This window comes from Arvicanthis niloticus, chromosome 5 (assembly GCF_011762505.2).
Source record: "Arvicanthis niloticus isolate mArvNil1 chromosome 5, mArvNil1.pat.X, whole genome shotgun sequence".
Classification (NCBI taxonomy): domain Eukaryota; kingdom Metazoa; phylum Chordata; class Mammalia; order Rodentia; family Muridae; genus Arvicanthis; species Arvicanthis niloticus.
In genome coordinates, this window is record NC_047662.1 from 62,935,608 (window position 1) to 62,954,928 (window position 19,321).

The 19,321-nt window shown below is 43.2% G+C and overlaps 1 protein-coding gene across 8 annotated transcripts in view; it reads left to right on the plus strand.

Moving 5' to 3' along the window:
* Slc24a2 (solute carrier family 24 member 2) overlaps positions 1-19,321 on the plus strand; it is a 229,628-nt gene that overhangs the window by 200,266 nt on the left and 10,041 nt on the right. For 7 of the 8 annotated variants that reach the window (XM_076934688.1, XM_076934689.1, XM_034501931.2 and 4 more), the window contains 3 exons: positions 3,039-3,182; positions 11,842-11,931; positions 15,805-15,971. In XM_076934688.1, the coding sequence (XP_076790803.1) occupies positions 3,039-3,182; positions 11,842-11,931; positions 15,805-15,971 (401 nt within the window). The remainder of the gene's footprint in view (positions 1-3,038; positions 3,183-11,841; positions 11,932-15,804; positions 15,972-19,321) is intronic. The other variant, XM_076934686.1, reaches the window with a different exon arrangement.

Sequence of the window (19,321 nt, forward strand, 5' to 3'; positions counted from 1 at the left end):
TCCTGCCTCAGCTTCAGGAGTACTAGGATTATAGGTATAAACCCCTCACCCCTGAATAACACTAAATAACATGTTTTCCTCTAAGGTTCTTTTATATCAGAAATTGCAAAGTCCTAAAGAACTAGTCACTAGCCTAGTTTTGTTTAATATGGCTTGTAAAGGACCCCAGCAGATAGCAAACCATGTTAAGCCTTTATATCAAAAATCACTAGGATTCTTTCTGGTGTAGCCTGCTCTCCTTGCCTTGTTTTCTAGGGGCCTTTCTTCAGACACTTTAGGAGGCAAGCGTGGTTATCACAAGGTCAAAGCTAGCATGCCACAACTCTAGTAAAAGTTGAAGCTCATTGTCCTGACCCCAATGGCCACTTGCTTGGAGCTAAGCCTAATTTGAGCATTACATCTCCCGCTCAGTCAAAGACAAAATAAATAGGCCCTGAACTTGGAACAGCGTGTTCTTCTGCCGTGTCTCTAACCAGCTTGCAAGCTGTCGCCCATTGAGCCAGAGTGAGATTTCCCTGGCAAGAAGACAGAGTTTCTTCGGAAGTTCAGACTGCTTGCTCCTAAGGCCTCTCTCTCATCCATCCCAGGGTTCTAGGCTCTTTCACTTCCCTGCAGCAGGAACTGTCCCCCACCCCCACCCCATGAAGAGTGGAGATTCCTGTTGGCAGAGCCTAAGGCACAGACTCTTCTACTCTACTCCTGCCCTAGCAACAGCCCCCTTAAATGCCACCCTTGGACCCCATACAACACAGCTAACTGTTTGCACCGGACACTAGTATGTTTAGAGCTTAAGGATCCAAACAGACAATTATTTTCTGCTATTTGCTAGTGGCGCTGCCTGCCTGGTGACTTTGGCAGATGGAGAAAAGAGCTAATCCGTAGGTTACAAGCAGAAGGTTATTGATGAAATGTCACCATCTGTTGGTGTCATTAAAATGGTATGAGTCATAAAGTGTTGCTATTGTTTGGGTTTTTTTTTTTTTTTTTTTTTTTTTTTTTTTTTTTTTTTTTTTTCTCAAAAAGGATAGCTTAGAGTTTAGGGAGACGTCGTTAAGTTGTGGATAGAAGTGGGGACAGAGTGGGAAGGGGAGGCTACCCTGGAAGAAAGAGCTTGGTAAGTTCTTCATATGAGCTGATTCGTCTTCAGGGAAGCTGGTCCTCTGCTGGGTTAAACCCTGTATGTACATGGTATGAGGTGAGGTGCTTGTGAAGGCTGATACAGTACCTCAACTCTCTATGACTACTCCTTAGTGCCAACTACCAGATTGTGGACAGGAAAGTCATTCATTTGGTTACATGAAGAAGACCTCATTGGAAGAAGAGTTAATAAGCCCCTGGCCTTCTTAGTCTTCACTGCCCTGTGACACACAGATAATCATTCTTGTACCCAGATAGCACCGGAGGTATGTAAGCCCATAGCGGATGGTTGTCTCTGAGGGCCACCTCTCCTCCAAAGATGATGGGGTGGCTAAGATCAGAGACAGAGCTCCCAGGAAAGAATAAAAACAGTGGTGAATAGAGTGGTTTCTGCATCACATTAACAAGTGGGTTGGAGAGGGTTGAGGTATCTGTTTGATGAAGGCTTGGGTAACCAAAATAAACTGTCAACTTCTTTACCTAATCCCCACAAGTCTCTCCTATTTGTACTTTGTGAACTCTTACCCACTGCCAAAAGCCTGTAGTTTCCAGTCTTTTCCAGTCTGGCTTTTGTCCATCCCTAATGTGTATCAGGAAATAAATTAACTGTGTCACTGTGGATCTGTACATATCCAGCCATGACCTCTAGTTAAGTACTTTGTCCCTTAAGCCATCTGGTTCAAACCTTTTCCACCTGCCCCTCCTTAGGAAAAGGCACTGAAGGAGCCCAGCCCTGGTACTTAAAACATGTGCAAAAACCCGAGGACTCTCTCTGTGCTATCTAAAGGAAACGTCACTGCAAGAGCACTCATTGATATTGTTAGATCTGGTGCTCTGTCCCACTGCTGCTGTGTTGTTCCTAAACAAGCAGAACGGGCAGTGATGGGTGGTGTCAGCAGTGCTGTGGTGGTGACATTGTGGCCCCATCTCAGGGACCAATGGTCATCCTGCTGGGCAAATCCACCTTTTGTGTCTTCTGTCCCTGGGGCTTGAGAGCTGCTGACTGCAGTAGAAGTCATCAAAACCCTGGGGGCAGGCTGCCACATCAGAGACTGAGTGTTTGTACCCTGCCTCTGAGATGTCAAGCAGGGTCGATCCCATGGTATGCTTTAGCCCTGTTTCTCTGAGCCCTAAGGCATGTGTTTGTATAATGTGCCTTTAATGACGAATGAAATGGTTGATTAAGCAAGTTAGGAACACCCATGCAGAGTGTTGGGCTTATTCTTGGGTGGGTGAGAGGTAGCTAGGACCTCTCAGGATTATTACTGAACTGTTTCTGAAGTGAGTTTTCTGTGCCTGGTATCAGTTGGAGGGAAAGAGAGGAGGAGGGAAGGAAAGGAGGCAGCAAGAGATTTTAAATTTTTTTTTAACCTTTATTTTTTCCTCCCTAGGTGTCTGAATCACAGCCCTTGGGAAAAGGAGATGGGGTCACAGGTCAATAGATCAGCAGATATTATTAACCATAAAATGTTCATTAAGGGAGATTTTTTTTGAAAGGATGAGGCCAATCCTATTAAAGCACATTATATGCAAATATAAAGAAGCCAATTGTTTTACAGTTGAATAAGAGACACAGTTGGATCAAAAAAAGTCATAAGTAATAACTATGGTTGATGTTAAATAATCAGTTGATAAACATGAGAGGCTGTAAGATAGATACCCCCAAGGAATAAAAAGAAACTTCTAGAGTGCTCTGGAGGGGTGAAGAGTTACTTGTTCCTGGGCCTCAGGCTGTGACATGTGGAGTGCTCTTACAAAAGAAAGCCTGTGAAAGTGCTGAGGTGGCTTGGGAAAAGCTTTAGAGGGATGCAAGATGGCTCTCAATTGCTCTGTAGGCTTATCGTTTGTGGCCCTGATTCCCCTTGTCTCTGCCTGTTTATATCTGTCCTCTTGTTCTACAGCAGGCCACAGAGACTGCAGAGGAAGAAGATGACCAGCCCCTCAGCCTGTCCTGGCCGTCCAACACCCGCAAGCAGGTCACCTTCCTAATTGTTCTTCCTATCGTATTCCCCCTCTGGATCACCTTACCTGACGTCCGCAAACCCGTGAGTGAACCCCTGTGGAAACAGCTCAAAAAAAAAAAAAAAAAAAAAAAGTATGGTAGCCACCGTAGTCTGTTTCCAGTTGTGTTTAAAGAGAAAGGTGAGGTGACATGCATGTACGCCTCTTCTCAGAAATGCCTGCAACCTCAATCACAGCAATTGTTCAGTGACTAAAAAACATGAATCACCCCCAGAAACTAGAAGTGGGAAAACCACCATTTTATTCTGCTCATAAATCCTGTGGGAGAGGAATTGAAGTGGGGTACACTAGAGATGGTTCATCTCTACCCCAGGCAGATCTTGTAGTTCAGGCAGGCCAGCCTTGAACTACATAGTGAGTTACAGGGACAGCCAGGGATATGTGGAGAGAGCCTATCAAACTGGAAACCACCATAGTGATTTCCTCTTAAGGGCTACAACTCAAGGTCCAAGGAGCAAAGCAACTCTGTATTTCCTTGAGTTTTCTTTTGGCTATATATTGGATTTTAAAACTGCAAATAATTTAAAGAATTACAGATGCCTACATATATGATATTTCTTCTACAATTTGCCATCACTATAATCAATATTATTTAATATTGTCAGATATCAAAGGCTGTGAATGCCATGCCATTAGCAAAATGCAATCCAAGTGCAGGCCAAACAAAGGAGCATTTTCTCCCAGGGTTGGTAAACTCAGATCTTGAACCATTATTATTTTCCCTGGAGGTGGAGACGGTAATAAGAGCAATAGGGCACAGGTATCAACACACACACACACACGACAGAAGCATATATCTATCATGCATCAGATTCTGCACTGATATGTTCAATGAACCACATCGTGGGATCTCTGGAAACTTCTATAATAGGATATACATGTATTATTGGTGAAAGAAAAAAATATCAGCTCAGGACCCCCAAGACCAGTTCTCAGATCAGGACAAAGGAGATTTATTTACCCCAGAAGGACAAAGGGCTGGGAATAAGAGACCAGGACGGGAAATAAAGAAAGAGGGAGAAGGGGAAGGAACCAAGGGAGATGTTGTAGGAATATTTATCCTGAGGGGAACAGGCAAAGGACTGCCTCTGGCTAGAGAGGAAAGAGACTGGCCCATAGGAAAATAGCAATTTATAAAGTTACAAGAGGAAATCCTGTGTTAGGATGAGATACATACCCAGGTCTCTGCATCCACATGCCTCCCCTCAGATTTCTTGAGACCAGAAGGTTGAAATCTGAAAAAATAATAAATAAATTTTTGAACATTTCAATAAAATGCATGCAAGACAATTAAGCAGACAATTAAGTCTTTCTGTTGGTCCTACTTTCCTTATTTGGCATGAAGCAGGGGTGAGAAGAAAAATCCTATGCCATTAACCTGGACTGTGAATAACCCAGCCAGGTAGAGAGCCACACTTTACAATGCAGCAGACACCAGGACAGGACTCACAGAAGTATCCCCTCACAACACAGCTTCTCTGGGAAAGGATGCATGCAGCAGGTGCCGTTCCCTGGAAGCAATATTTGAGTTTCTTAATTCACCTTACAACTGCAGGGTATGTGCTCTTCGGGAAGGACTGGCTTCCTGAAAACCATAGCAAAGCATCTGATATGTTTGATGCCCCTCCCCCACGGCTCACACTGCCTGCGCTGACAGATCTGAGATGTCTTCATTATCCCCTCTGATGGTTTATATTGACTGTCAACTTGGCAGGATCTAGATTAACCAGACACAAGCCTTTGGGCATATTTGTGAGAGGCTTTAGGGTACCAGAGGAGGAAAGACCCACCCTAAATGTGGGTGGTGCCATCCCATGGTCTGGGTTCTCCACACGGAATAAAAAGGAGATGGCTGCTGAGTACCCACACTCATTTCCCCCTGCTTCCTGACTGGATACAATGTTACTATCTGCCTTTGACTGGATACAATGTTACTATCTGCCTTTGACCGGATACAATGTTACTATCTCCCTTTTACTACCTTTGTACCTCCAACTGTGAGCCAAAAGAAACCCTTCCCTAAGTCGCTTATGTCAGTTCTTCTGTTAGAAGAAAAGTAACTAAAGTGTCTACGCTATTTGACCCAGTGTTTTTGTTTACCTCACAAAGAAAATCCAGAAGACTAGGTATAGTTGTCTAACTCTCTGCAGAAGCCTTAATGTGATATGGTCCAGAGTAGTAGGCTACCTGGCTAATGAGACACGATTGCTGCCTTGCTCTGTGCCCTTGGGCAGAGCATCTTGGGAGCAGAGGTGTGTGGCACGGCTGCTCTTCACTTCAAGTAGGCAAGAGGCAGAGAGGGAATGTTGGGGCTCTGGTGGCCTTCTCCTCTCCCTTTTATTCCATCTACCCCAATGGCAGGTCTGCCCCTCTCCATTAGTCCTCCCTGAAACACCTTTGAAGACCTCCCCAGGGGTGTGCCTCGCAAGTCTTCTTAAGTGATTCTCAGTCTAGTCGAGTTCACAGTGAGTATTAACTGTCACATCTCACAGCTCAATCATGACAAGACTGACTGATGAGAAAATGGGACTCTCTTCTTGGTGATTCCACTGACTGATTCTTCACTATGCAGCCTACCCTCAGGGGCTGATGGAGCTCGCTTTCTCTGTTAGTCTCTCTTCTAACTGCTGTGACCCGATACCTGGCAGAAGCAGACTAAGGGAAGAAGGCTAGATTTTAGCTTATGGTTTTAAAAGGATAAATTCCATCAGGTCTGGAAAGCATGGCTGACTCGAACCTCAGACTCCCGCTCTGGGTCATGCTCACTCCACTGCCCTGACTCTGACAGTTTGTTCCCCCTCTCCTATCTTATAGTAGCAACCTTGGAAAATGCTTTTTTCTGGACCCCATTTTTGTCAACTCTTAATAAAGGTTTCTAAGATGTCTAGATTCCCTACCAGCATTCAGAGATAGAGAAAAGCAAAAATAAAGAGATGAGCCTCAATACAATATTGCAGATTGAAGGGGACTGTACACCCCAGCTTGCCCACAATAGTTGCAGCTTACTCTGAGAGCATACTGGTTGGGAGACAAACTATGTGGACCTCCCTGCACATACAAGAGGCCAAATGAAATAAACCTTGCCCGTAGATACACAAGCTGTTAAGATGTTTTCTGGTCATATTTACTACAGGGGAGTTTTATTAGATTGATTCTTATGTCAATTTTCTCTTCAGTCTGTAACACACCATCTCAAACTCAGCTTAAAACAAGAGCATTTTAGCCCATGATTCTGAAGATGGGAAGCTTCCACTAGGCTCAGTTGGACCATTCTCCTGGGAGCAGGTTGTCATAGGAGCCTCTCAGCGGAAACAGCTCGTGTTCAACAAGGACTCTAAGTAGTCTGGCCTGGACTTAGTCACAATATAGAAAAGGACCAAGAGCTATAAAAATGAAAACTCCAAAAACTCTCCTGAGATTAATAGGAAAGGAAAAGAGGGTGTGTTAGTTGGGTCTCCATTCTCCAAGAAGAGACACTATGACCAAGGCAACTCTCATAAAGGACATTTAATTGGGGCTCGATTATGCTTTCAGAGGTTGAGTCCATTAGCAGCATGCAGGCAGATATGGCACTGGAGGAGCTGAGAGTTCTACATCTTTATCCAAAGTCAGCCAGAAGGAGACTATCTTCCAGGCAGCTGGGAGTAGGGCCTCAAAGTCCACGCCCACAGTGACACACTTCTTCCAACAGGGCCATACCTACTCCAACAAGGCCATAATAATACAAGGCCTCATAATAGTGCCACTCCCTGGGTCAAGCATATTCAAACCACCACAGAGTAATGTACTGGTGGCTGGGGGCTGGGGGGTGTCTTTGTTTTAGTCCTGCCTGCCACAGACCTTATGTATCTCCACAAAGGCCACAGGACGTTATATCAAAGGAGAAGAGAAAGAATGTGAAAATTAACAAACATTTGCTCCCCTTTAAGGCCTACCATCTCTGTTTCTTCAGTAGGTTTTTTAAATTCCTCATGGAGATGAAAATCCCAAAGTCTACCAATAATTACAGAGAAAGCATGATTGTATAGCTCTAATTTCAGAATAAATATTATTCCCACTTGTTTTTATTCCCACATCATTTCTATGCAAATTTTATGCCTTTGTTTATTGAATATTGCATACTTACAGCTCAGACACTAAGTAGGAGCCTTACAATGACAGTCTTCTTAAATTAACAACTTTGTTTGAAAAGGGAAGAGGGTGAAGTGTAATGCTTGATGAGAAACATACCTTTGAAGGAAACTGAAAACAATAAACAATAAAACACCCAATGTTATTTTCTCCCGTGGCCTGAGATGGATGTTCATACAAAAGAGGAGCATAGCCCTTGAGACAGGAAAACATGATCCATTCGAGCTGGGAAAGAGGCTGAGCGCCCAGCTAGAGGTTTGCAGACTCAATCATCTATTCATTCACCAAGTTTTTATTGATAAGCTAGCAAGAGCCAAATGTGATGTAGCAAGAATGAAGTGACTGAGACCCAGGGAGGGTTAGTGGTTTGTTCAGTCACAGTCAGCTACTAAGAGGAAAGCCAAGACTCCATCTTACCAGGAGTCCCCGGTCACTGTACCTCCCTGGGATCAGCCTCCTCATTTCTCAAAAACTGCAATAAAGACAATAGTGTACAGACACAACTGTAATTACTTTCTGGGCACTTTTTATGTCCTTGGGGGCATTGCTTGGTTTTTTTGTGTACATGACTCTTCAGAACATTCAGATTTGCACTGCCCTTTCCTTGCATTTTACAAATGAAGAAACTGAAACTTAAAGAGGTGAGACAGTTTTTCTAAGTGAAAAATCCCTGCTCACTTGGGAGCAGAGATTTTATCTTAACCCAGTAGCCATGTTTTCATCTTAGTAGGATCGTTGTGGGAAACTTCTTAAATGTATACTTCCAGAGCCAGCAAGATGGCTCAGCAGGTGAGGGCAAGCCTTTTGGCCTAGACTTGATTTCCAGGACCCACATGGTAGAAAGAGATAACAGAATCCTCCAAGTTGTTCCCAAACCTTCATACACACACACACACACACACACACACACACACACACACACACACACACACAATTTTCTAATGAACAGATAAATGAATGCATATACTTCAATCTAGGCTTAATGGTAAGTTCCTACGACCACCACTAGTCAGAAGACCAAAGCAAGACAGTTATAAATTTGAAAACACCCTGGGCTACATAGCAACACCCCCATCCACTCCGCCCAAAGTATATTCCTCAGGACATTGTACGAAGTAGATGCTCAGTGACTATTAAATTTAGAACAGCAAGGACATGGCCTGTTTGCTCAGCCAGCTATTGTCCAGTGACATTTTTCAAACCAATATCATGCTGCTCTACTAAAAGCGCCTAATGGGAACATTAGCTGTCAATTAGGTACCTAACCATTACATTGGAAACAAAATGGACAGCACATGGACACAATTTGCTCATTTGCTAATTGGTATGAAGCCGATCCTAGCAGATGTCAAAATGAGCCACCATTACTGACTATAACCTAATGTGTTAGACCTTGGTTTTTAGGGCTATTTTCTCTCTTCCAATGGGACTGGCAACCTAATACCTGTACAGATGCTCCAGGGCAGTGGTATCCAAAATGAAACCATGGAGTCCAAATGAGGAGAATGGTCCAGACCAAAATGAAACAAGTGATTTCCTGGGTTGTGAGACTGGGGCATGGCAAGGCAGTTTGACAGAGAAACAATTAGCCAAGCCGCTGGTGCATGAAGGCTTGCAACTTCTGAAGCAAGAACAATATGGGAGGCTGGGGAGGCAGATGGCCAAACAGCTGGAGCACTGGCCTCTGTTTCCTGGATGTATTTTTAAATTTTCTGACATTGGGAATAGATCCTGGCATCATGATGATGACAATGCTTGCACTGCCTGTGGCTGTGTGTATTTTGAGCAGTTTTTGGCCCTCTTTTTTTCAGGAAGTGTTAGGCACACATACTGTGTAGTCAGCTGACCTGAATTTCATCTCTAGTTGAAGAGCTGTATACAAAGTAGGTACCCAATCTTTACCTGCTGCTTCTAAGAATGTTTGTTTTTTTGAATAAGCCTCTAATTCAACATTTGGTGCTTTTTGGTTGCTATTAATTATTAATTTGTATCCTGATTAAGAATCTTAAGTATCAAATATTGAATTAGGCAGGTATTCACTAATGGATTGGTTTCCATTTGGTTCCTTTGCATCCGTAGTCTCACCCCTGGTTTTGTCAATCTGACTCAGAATGTTCTACCACTCAGTGTTATAAGGGAATCTTAGTATTTTGATTCTGACTGATGATGTCACCCCAATGAACAGACATGCAAAGGGAACATTTTAAAATGTATCAAATGAAAAATAAAGAAAAGTATACATTTAGTAAATACACAAAGCTGGAAATAGAACAGCCTGTGAGGATGCTCTGGGTCACGAGGTGTCTCAGCATAAAGTAGATAATAGCACTCTGTGCTTCTCACGACACATGCAAAATTCTGATGCAGTTGCTACTAGAGTCAGGGGTAGCCTTATATGGCAATCATTGCCCTCTCTGCCTATGACAGAGCATGACCCTGAGAGACTGAAACCTGCATCTGGAAACAATAACTACCAATCAGAAGGAAAAGGCTGGAAAGTCCAGTTAGCTCAGTGCCCTGCCTGGGCAAGCTTGGAGTCTTCCCTGGCGTGGAAATCTTATCTCAGGACTCCAGTTCCCAGCCTTCAAGAAATCTGCTTTGGGAATCGTAGGTGTAGGCTTCACTTCAGGTGAGAAAAAAAAAGTTTTTCCACATCACCCTCTGAAGTGCTCAGGGCTCTAGGAGAGACCAGAGTCCTTATTCAAAATACTTTCCTTCTAAAAAGGAGAAGGAGCATAGAGGGGCATTTAAGGGTGATATTTGGCCTGCTTGATGTAACATGATGCCCTCTCCCAACTGAGCATGCCCACTTGGTCTTAAAGTCACCCCAGAGAATGCTCCTCTGCAAAGCAGCAGCCATTGGAAGAGAGAAAAAGACTCTTGTAAAGACTATGGGCTGTGTGAACAATAATAAAAAAAGACTTACTCAAAGCTTGAAACTAACAAAGAGAATACAAGCTTTGTCCGGAACCATAAAGCCTATCACTGTGCCTCAAACTTAAAAGATTGTCACACACGAGTTTATTTTTTCATTCCGACAAACCTTCAAATTCCACGGCAGAATGGACTCTCTGCGACTGGCCTGAGCCAACTCTTCGGACAACTGAGGCTTCCCCTATTTACATGAACTGCAGGCCCTGAGCTGGATGACAGTATTAAAGCAGTGTGTGTTTTTCTCGGCATAGAAAGCTTTGAAATCAAAAGCATTGGCAAGAAGGGGTGGTAGGCTTGCTCTCAAACAGCATTCTGTTGTCGGACTAAGCATGGCCCATGTTTTCCATCAAGGGAATCAGCAGAAACTAGTTCAGCATAAACCACCACTTCCCAGGAATGAGATTAGGTAAGAAATATTGCATTTATTATGTATTTGTTTGTTCATTATTTAGTCCGTGTGATCAGAAACAACTGGCAGGAGTTGGTCCTCTCCTTTCACTACATGGATTCTAAGAAGAGAACACAGGTTGTCTGTCTTGGCAGCAGGCACCTGTACCCACTAGGCTATCCTGTTGGTCTTGAAAGACTACATTTCTGAGTCCCTGACTTTTGTCTCTTGTTCTGAGGGAACTCTGGGTCTTCTCACACTGTATAAGCCCAAGATGAAACAAAGTCCAGTGTCACAGACTGGAACTTGCAATATAGATCAGGGTAGCACACAGAAGAAAACACATTCCCAAGAATGTGCCTGACCTGTCCTTCCCCCTTGGAGATTGCTCTGATTGGGCATCGCCACCTCTGTCCACTCCAACTCATGTGTGAGGTTAGTGTCCTAGAGACCAGCCATCACCACCCGTCTGTGGCAATGGCTTTCCTGATAATTCATGGGACTCAAAGAAGAAATAATTTATTTTCAACCTTCCTAATCCTTCACATTTTTGTTCATATAATCAGTCATATAAGGGGTTTGGCATGTAGATTATTGCGACACATGGTTTGACAGCAGCAGATTCTGGTGGCCTGATTCTGGAGATCTTGGAAGCAAACTAGAAAAGGGTAGGGGGAGATAAAGGGAGGATGCAAGACATTTAACAGAAGAAATGACTGAATCCAGACCTTCTATGGGACAGGAAGAGAGTGAATGCGTTGGGCATCTAGCTACAGGCATGAACTGACATTCTCTCGGGTGACTTCCAGAGCCTACCACAGTGACACACGTCAAAACACTTTAAACGCTGAGGCAGGAAAATAGGATTTGAGGCCAACCTGCGCTACATAGTGAATTCTGAACTATCTAGGCTATCCTAGGGTATGAAACCTTGTCTCAGACAGAGAAGTGAGGAGAGGTGGGGGAGGAAGGAAGAGAGAAAGAATTCTTTCCGAGTTCTACAACCATTTAGTTTCCACAGATTTTAATTTCCTAGAATGAATCTTTCCTCTCCCAGTTTGATTAGGGGAAGGTAGCATCCTTTGATTGGTAATCCTGCCAAGAGGTAGGAATATGGGACGAATCATGGCAGTAGCAAAGATGGCTTTGGCTTTGGGCCGTAAGTCCACCACAGCCCAAAACGTGCCACAGAGGCAACACCGACACTTTCCACTCTGCTTGTCTTGCAGGCTTCCAGGAAGTTCTTCCCTATCACATTCTTCGGCTCCATCACTTGGATCGCAGTTTTCTCATACCTGATGGTGTGGTGGGCACACCAGGTAAGACTGAACCCCACCCATCTGCCTGGTTTGTCTCTAGTCTTGGTTTTCAAGAGGTTAATCGGTGTGTTTGCCTTTTGGAAACGGTTGCAATATTGAGTGTAGTACAGACAAGGTATATTTCAGGAAAGGATTTTCTTATTCTCCAAGCTTATCTTTGTGGTCAGAAATCAAATCAGCAGAGCTGTTGTTAGACAGCTTTGTAGAGGAAGGCAAGCCTGGCTGCATCTTGCTCTCACCTAAGTCCTGGCTGAAGAAAGTCTACCTCAGTGTTTTTGTTTTGTCTTGGGCAAGCAACTCAGCATCTCTCTCTCTCTCTCTCTCTCTCTCTCTCTCTCTCTCTCTCTCTCTGTCTCCTTCCCTCCCTCCCTCCTTCTCTCTCTCTCTCTCTCCCTCTATATGTGTGTGTGTGTGTTATATGCATGTGTGTGCACATATGTGCAAGTCCATGTAGTAGTGATAGGAAGTCTTTGTCATTCTCTACCTTATATACCTGGAGACAGTGGCTCTCCACTAAACCTATAGCTTGCCATTTTTCAGCTAGCCTGGTAGGCAGCACAAACCCCAGTGATCTTCCTATCTCTACCCCAAACCCCCATGCTGGAGTTACAGGCCTTTTGACATGGATACCTTGAATTTGAACCCAGGTCCTCATACTTGTACAGTAATTGTTCTTACCCACTGAGCTACCTCTTCAACCCTTACCAGCCTTTTTATTTATTTATATATTGATTATTTAAATGTACCTGCCAGAAGAGGATATCAGATCACTTTACAGATGGTTGTGAGCCACCATGTGGTTGCTGGAAATTGGACTTAGAACCTATAGAAGAACAGCTAGTATTCTTTACCACTGAGCTATCTTGCCAGCTCCCTCACCAGCCTTTTATTGATGGTTATTAATAAAGGTCCCAAAGGCAGGCAAAATGCTCTTCCTTGAGCTTCAGATGAGAGAGAGAGAGAGAGAACATAATGATGTATATTATTCTTGTCATTTTAACTCAGTACCAGTCATAATGCTGATCCTAAGATATCATGGCAGAATTACTTCTTGAAAACATGAATGAAAACATGAATCTTCCATTCTCAAAGATGAGAGTAGGAACCATTACTTCATGAGAATGTGCTCCATGCTGGGCAATTCATATCCCTTTGCTTTTTACTCTTGTTTTTAATCCTGCACACAGATCTGAGAGGAAACGATCATCATCTGCAATCTGCAGATAAAGGAATTGAGTTCAAAACTGATCCCCAGGCAGCCAGGCATGGTAGCACATGTTTGGAATCCTAGAGCTTAAGAGGTAAAGGCAGGAGGATTGGGAAATGGAGGCTAGCCTCATCTGAGACTTGAAAGGTATCCTGAGCTCTAGGAGGCACGCCTGTGTTCTTGACCAGACCACCATGCTTCTCTCCAGTCTGGCATGCAAACTCCAAACATAAACAGTGTGCTGTCAAATGGTTGCGGCACTGCATTCCCTCTAAGAACTTAAATCATTAAGAATGTGTTAAATCAGTTGCAACTTACTTAGGGTTAATTTAATCATTTAATCAATGTGAAAGAGACCATTTTGTGCAAACTGGGCATGCCTATTTCCGGGGGAAGTCACCAGCGTGAGTGGATCCTTCATGGAGCTATCAGGCCCTTAGAGCCTACAGCAGACAGCTTCTTAACCTGTTTCTTCTTAAAGCTCTCATTCCCCAAGAAATATTTTTACAAAACCCCAGATATATCATCCTATAAAGCAAATACACAAGTCAAACATTTGCTTGGTGTTAAGACCATAAAGAAATTTGTTTTAAGACAGTTCTTTGGTATGTATATAATTTTATTATTTGTTAAGGATGAAAGCGCATTCCCACACTTCTCTGAGGGATGTGCTTGTTTGTTGTTGCATAAAGAATGAAATCTTAGAAGAATATTGATGCTGCAGGAGAGGGCATCTTTAGAGTTGATCATGAATTGCCTGAGAACAGTGTGCATCACACAGATACGCAGTACAATGCGGTACAAGTCTGTGTAGGACTACATCAGAAGTAGCTAGAAATTCTGTCCTGATCCCAAACTAGATAGAATTTATTTCACTTTTTTTTTCACTTGTTTTCTGTATTTGGGCAGAGATGAGCACGAACACACCACAACACACGTGTGGGTGTCAGAGGACAATGGAGAGTCACTTCTCTCCTGCCACCATGCAGGCTCTAGGGATCAGGTATCCTGGCTTGGAAACACTCGCCTTTGCTCACCAAACAAATCTCATGAGCTCATCATTTAACTACTTTTTCAGAAGGTCAAGTCAGCAATTCAAACAGCAATTTGTATAACCTAATATTCTAACACAGTACTATCCTCAGTAAGGATGTCACTTGCATGGAGATAACTTTTTTCTTTTTTTAAGTTTTTATCAGCATGTATTGGTGTGTATGGAGAAGGACAGGAAGAATTACTGACTTGTTTCTCTTCTTTCACCGTGTGGGCCCTGGACATCTAACTCAGGTTACAGGCTTGGTGGCAAGTGTCTTTACCTGCCGAGGAACTTACCTTCTACTGGGGGAAGGGCAGTGAATCTGTACACTTAGGGGACTAAGTCAGCTCAATGAACTTTGAGCAGACTTTCAAAATAAAAGCCTTGTGTTACCAGGAACCAAGATATTATGTACTCATAAATCAAAAAGAGACTTAGAAATAAGTATTATATTCCCTAAAACCGTTTATTCCTATATGTTATTCTTGCCCACTAAATGTTTCAGAAGTGCTGTGGATGTCATAAAGTAGACCAATAATTTACCAGCACCAGAAAACATAAAATGTTTTTTAAAGTCCTCACAAAACAAGGAGTTTCAAGGAAACAAAGCAAATAATGTGTGGTGGCTTACAGTCACTGTCCCACAACTCAGGAGGCAGACAGAAGCAGGAGGATCCTGAATTCAAAGCTAGCCTAGGCTACATAGTGGGATGCTGTCTCAAAGAATCCATGGCTGAGTGTGTGGTTCAATGGTAGACCACTTCCCTAACATGCATAATGCCCTGAGTTTGATCCCCTGGATGGATGGGTGGGTGGGTGGATGGATGGATGGATGGATGGATGGATGGATGGATGGAGCTTCTAACTGAGGCTAGACCAACTCTCCAAACACAGCTCAGCAGTCTTAAATAAACAATTTAATGAAATAGAATACTGTACCTTCTCATTTTTCAATAATGATGCAGTATTTCCAAACTATCACTTAGCCCACAACCTCCTTGTAAGGTAAGTATTATAATCCCCACTTGATGGCTAGTAATGCAAGAATCAATACACTGCAAATGGAACAGTAATCAATTGCCTTAAGACAGTTTTGGGACTGAGGCCCTCTGACTCCGTGATGTTGGTTCATAGTTCCAAGCCTGAGTACACCCACTGCCAAGCTCCCTGTGGAAACGATACAGGTTATAGGTGTTTAAGAGTGATGGAAATGATGGGAGGTATTAAGAAAAAGTTGAAACACTATCTAAACACTCAATAGGAGATTAAAGGGCTCTAAGACTTGATGCCATTGTTGGGTGCTGGCCTCAGGTTCAAAGTCCCTTGGCTCTTTAAATGAATCTTACAGCTTCCTTTATGCTGTCTGAGAAGACACAGTATGGTGGCCGAACTCAGAGTCTCTATGGCTCTTTATTATTTGAGATAGTTTGTTTCATATGCACATGGCTGACTTCCCGGGAATGGATGTTAAAGCAGTATAAAGTTCTTTATCAGTGATTACATCTTCTTTATTTTTATTGTATCAGCACTTATACCAAAACAGAGGCAGGGCTCCATTAAAAGGAGTCACATAGTGACGCTGGGGTGTGTGCCTTCCAACCCTCACACTTGTCCCTGCTCTCACATTCAGGTTGGAGAGACAATCGGCATTAGTGAAGAGATCATGGGTCTGACCATCTTGGCTGCTGGGACCTCTATCCCTGATCTTATCACCAGTGTCATAGTGGCCCGAAAGGGCCTGGGGGACATGGCTGTGTCCAGCTCTGTTGGAAGCAACATCTTTGACATCACTGTGGGGTGAGTAAAGTGTTCTATAAGTGTGCACACCAGTTCCACCTCTGTCTTTGTCTTCCTATAGAAGCTATAGAAACATGAGCTGGCTCTCTAACCCAAAACTTCCCAAGTGCCAACAGAACTTAAAACTGGGAGGACTGTTACATTTAACCAGCTGGCTTTTTATGACCAGAAATAAGAAATACTTACATATAGAATGGTCTAGAAAGTAAGACTTTCATGTACATAACTACCCTAAGCACACAGTATGAATATGCACTGTCCAGGTCGGACTGGGGTGCCTCTGGTAATTTCATGGTAATTTTTCCACCCCCTAATTATTGTCCTGACCATGTAAGATTGGATTCAAGGGCAGCTTGGGACACACCTGGGCCCAATGTTGACATCCTTTCTCCTTTCCTGGAAAATACTGGCAACCTAGGTTTCGTGAAAGGCAAAAGTTGAGACATTTTCTCAGAGCTGAACAAACTGGAGTTCTCAGAAGGAATAATCTGTAGTGAGTGAGAATGGCAGGGACTGTTATCTCTCCCATTCATAGTCAAAAGTAGTTGACAAATGACCCTGCACATCAGCTCCTGAGAAGCTAAGTCAGAGAGTCTCTATGCTCTCAGGATAATGGGGCTCTTGACCCTGAAATTCACTAAAACGCACCCACTTTCTCATCAAACATCTTGAAGGTTGTTCTTTTTCCTTTCAGTTAAGCCATTATACATGCATTTGTCACTGTTCATGCAGTGCTTACACTTAGTAACTTAAAACACACAACCATCATCTGGATTATATATGATCAGCCTCATTTCTGCATGAAAGGCAACAGAGCTAGTGTGGCTGCTAAATGGGATAGCTGGGATTAAACTGGGATCTCAGGGGACAAGTACCCTATCTCAGAGTAAAATCCAACTGTGAGTTTCCAATGTCTGTATCTTCTGTCAGTGACCAAGGAGCCCTCTCCTGGGGCCTTGTGCCTCTGCCGCCTACTCACTAAAAAGCCTCCTCATCTGTCTATAGGAAACTGACTTGTCCCCCACCCCCACCCCCTGCATCTGTCAAAATCCCCAGGGCTCCTGCTCTTATAGATTCTGCATATTACATTCTCGCTATGATTATTTCTTCCTGCCAGTCTGTGAGCCTTTCAAGCCTCCCCCTAATAAACTCACCAAAGCCTCGCCCATTGACCAATGCATGGCAACTCACACATGCTTAACACATGAACAGATAGATGAGTGTTTTCACAGAAGTTGCTCTGGGATGAACTGTATTTGTCAGCTCTGCCGCTCACAAATTTTCACTCACTTGAATGGGTCCAGCGAGGGAGAAGGAGGGAGAATGTTCTATAGAGAAAAAAAAAAAAAAAAAAAGCCTACCAGGAGCTAAGATTTATAAGCATTCAGATGAACATGTTTGTCACGTTTTCCAAAGGTTCATACTATAACAAATTACAACATGCTCTTTGCTTATTGTTACCAAATCATATATAAATAGTAACAAAGGAAAGTTTCTCAGAATCCCCGCTAGCCCTGCTACCAGAAGACCTTCATTTTTATCTTCTGCAAATATTTGATAATTTTTTGGGAATATCCAGTTTTGTTCTCTTGGAGGCCACTTATCTTTTCCAACTTAAAGCCACACAGGCCTGGCATGAAGTGGCTTCTCCTAGTAACCAGGCAGGCCACATGCACCGTGCTGCTCCATGTTTTCATAGCCCTTGGAGCTGACACTCTGACTTCACGTGTGTCTCCTCTTGCACAGTCTAACCATTGTCTTATTAGATCTTTTCTTTCTTTTGCTTTATGCTATTATAAGTATTGTTTCATTACAATAAATCCCTTAAAGCAGATTAACAGGCAAAATATTTTAAATGGGTACTGATATAGTTATATATTTATTTTCTTAAAAAATTTGTTCAATTTTATGTTTTTATTAGCATCGTACCAAGTATGTCATTAACAATATAGTGAGAGCTGGGCGGTGGTGGCGCACGCCTTTAATCCAAGCACTTGGGAGGCAGAGGCAGGCGGATTTCTGAGTTCGAGGCCAGCCTGGTCTACAGAGTGAGTTCCAGGACAGCCAGGGCTACACAGAAAAACCCTGTCTCAAAAAACAAAAAAAAAAAAAAAAAAAAAAAAACAAACCAATATAGTGAGTGTAAAGTTTCCCCGTGGTTCTGTCTGCATTTCCTTTTGCACACATAAGTAGTAGATACGGATTTTAGAAGACACATACAGAAATTAATGATGACCTACCACACACACTCAAAATATGTTCATTTTACGATTGAAATTACCTTGATAGTTTGATGTATGCCCTTCATTTTCTAATTAAAATTATATACAAGGCTCTACTTAGAATCCCAGTACTTCAGTTACTCATGTGAGGGGTGGAAGGAGGAGGATCAGGCGTCAGCCAGATAGCAAATTCAAAGCCAACCTGGGCTACAAGAGACCCTGTCTCAAAAATAAAAAGGAAAAGGAAAAGGAAAAAAGAAAGAAAGAAGAAGGAAAAAGAAAGACTAAATTAAAATTACATCATGAGTATTTTCCTGTTATCACTGTACAGCTTGCAGAGTTTGTGGTTTGGTTTGATTGGTTTTGGTGAGTCATGGTCACAGGCAGCCCAGGCAGCCTATGTCTCAGAGAATGACCTTGAACTCCTGGTTCTTCTGGCTTGACATCCCAGGTACTGGGTTTACAGCACCATGTCTGTCTTAGGCAAAGTGGATAAAGCTAGGGCATCTTGCATGCTAGGCAAACATTCTTCCAGCTGTTCTGTAGCCCGGATCTCTAAGCTTGTGGTTTTAAATAGCCGCATAACACTACACTGGCTTACTCATGATCTAACTAGCTCTCTACTACTAGAAATTATAAAAAGACCTCCAGCTCTTTACTCAAATAAGGGAGAGACGATCGTTCTTCTGGATCAAGCCGCACTTGTAGCCCATTCTCTCCTTACGTTTCTTCACTGACGACAGAGCTGACAGATCAAGAGGTGTGGGAAGTGTCACTCCCCAAAGAGTTTTACAAGTATCAGAAGTGCTACCTGCCTCAACTTTACCAAAATCAGTTGTGCCTGTGTGTAAGTGTGACTGTGGGCTGTTCGGCTTCCGTGCCCCGTGACAAACAGCTACGCTCTATCACCTTAAAGGCAAAGACATTTATTTTCATCCATGGCTTCAGAGGTGTCAACTTGTGGCCTCTTGTCCCTGTCACATTGGCTTTGGGTAACCAGTGTGTCACAGTGGGAGCACATGGCAGAGAGGGCCTGTGAGCCTTGTAGTGGGCAGGTAGCAAAGAAAACAACAGAAAGGGGCCAGGGTCCCAAAATCCAATTCAAGATCGTGGCCCCACTAACCTAGC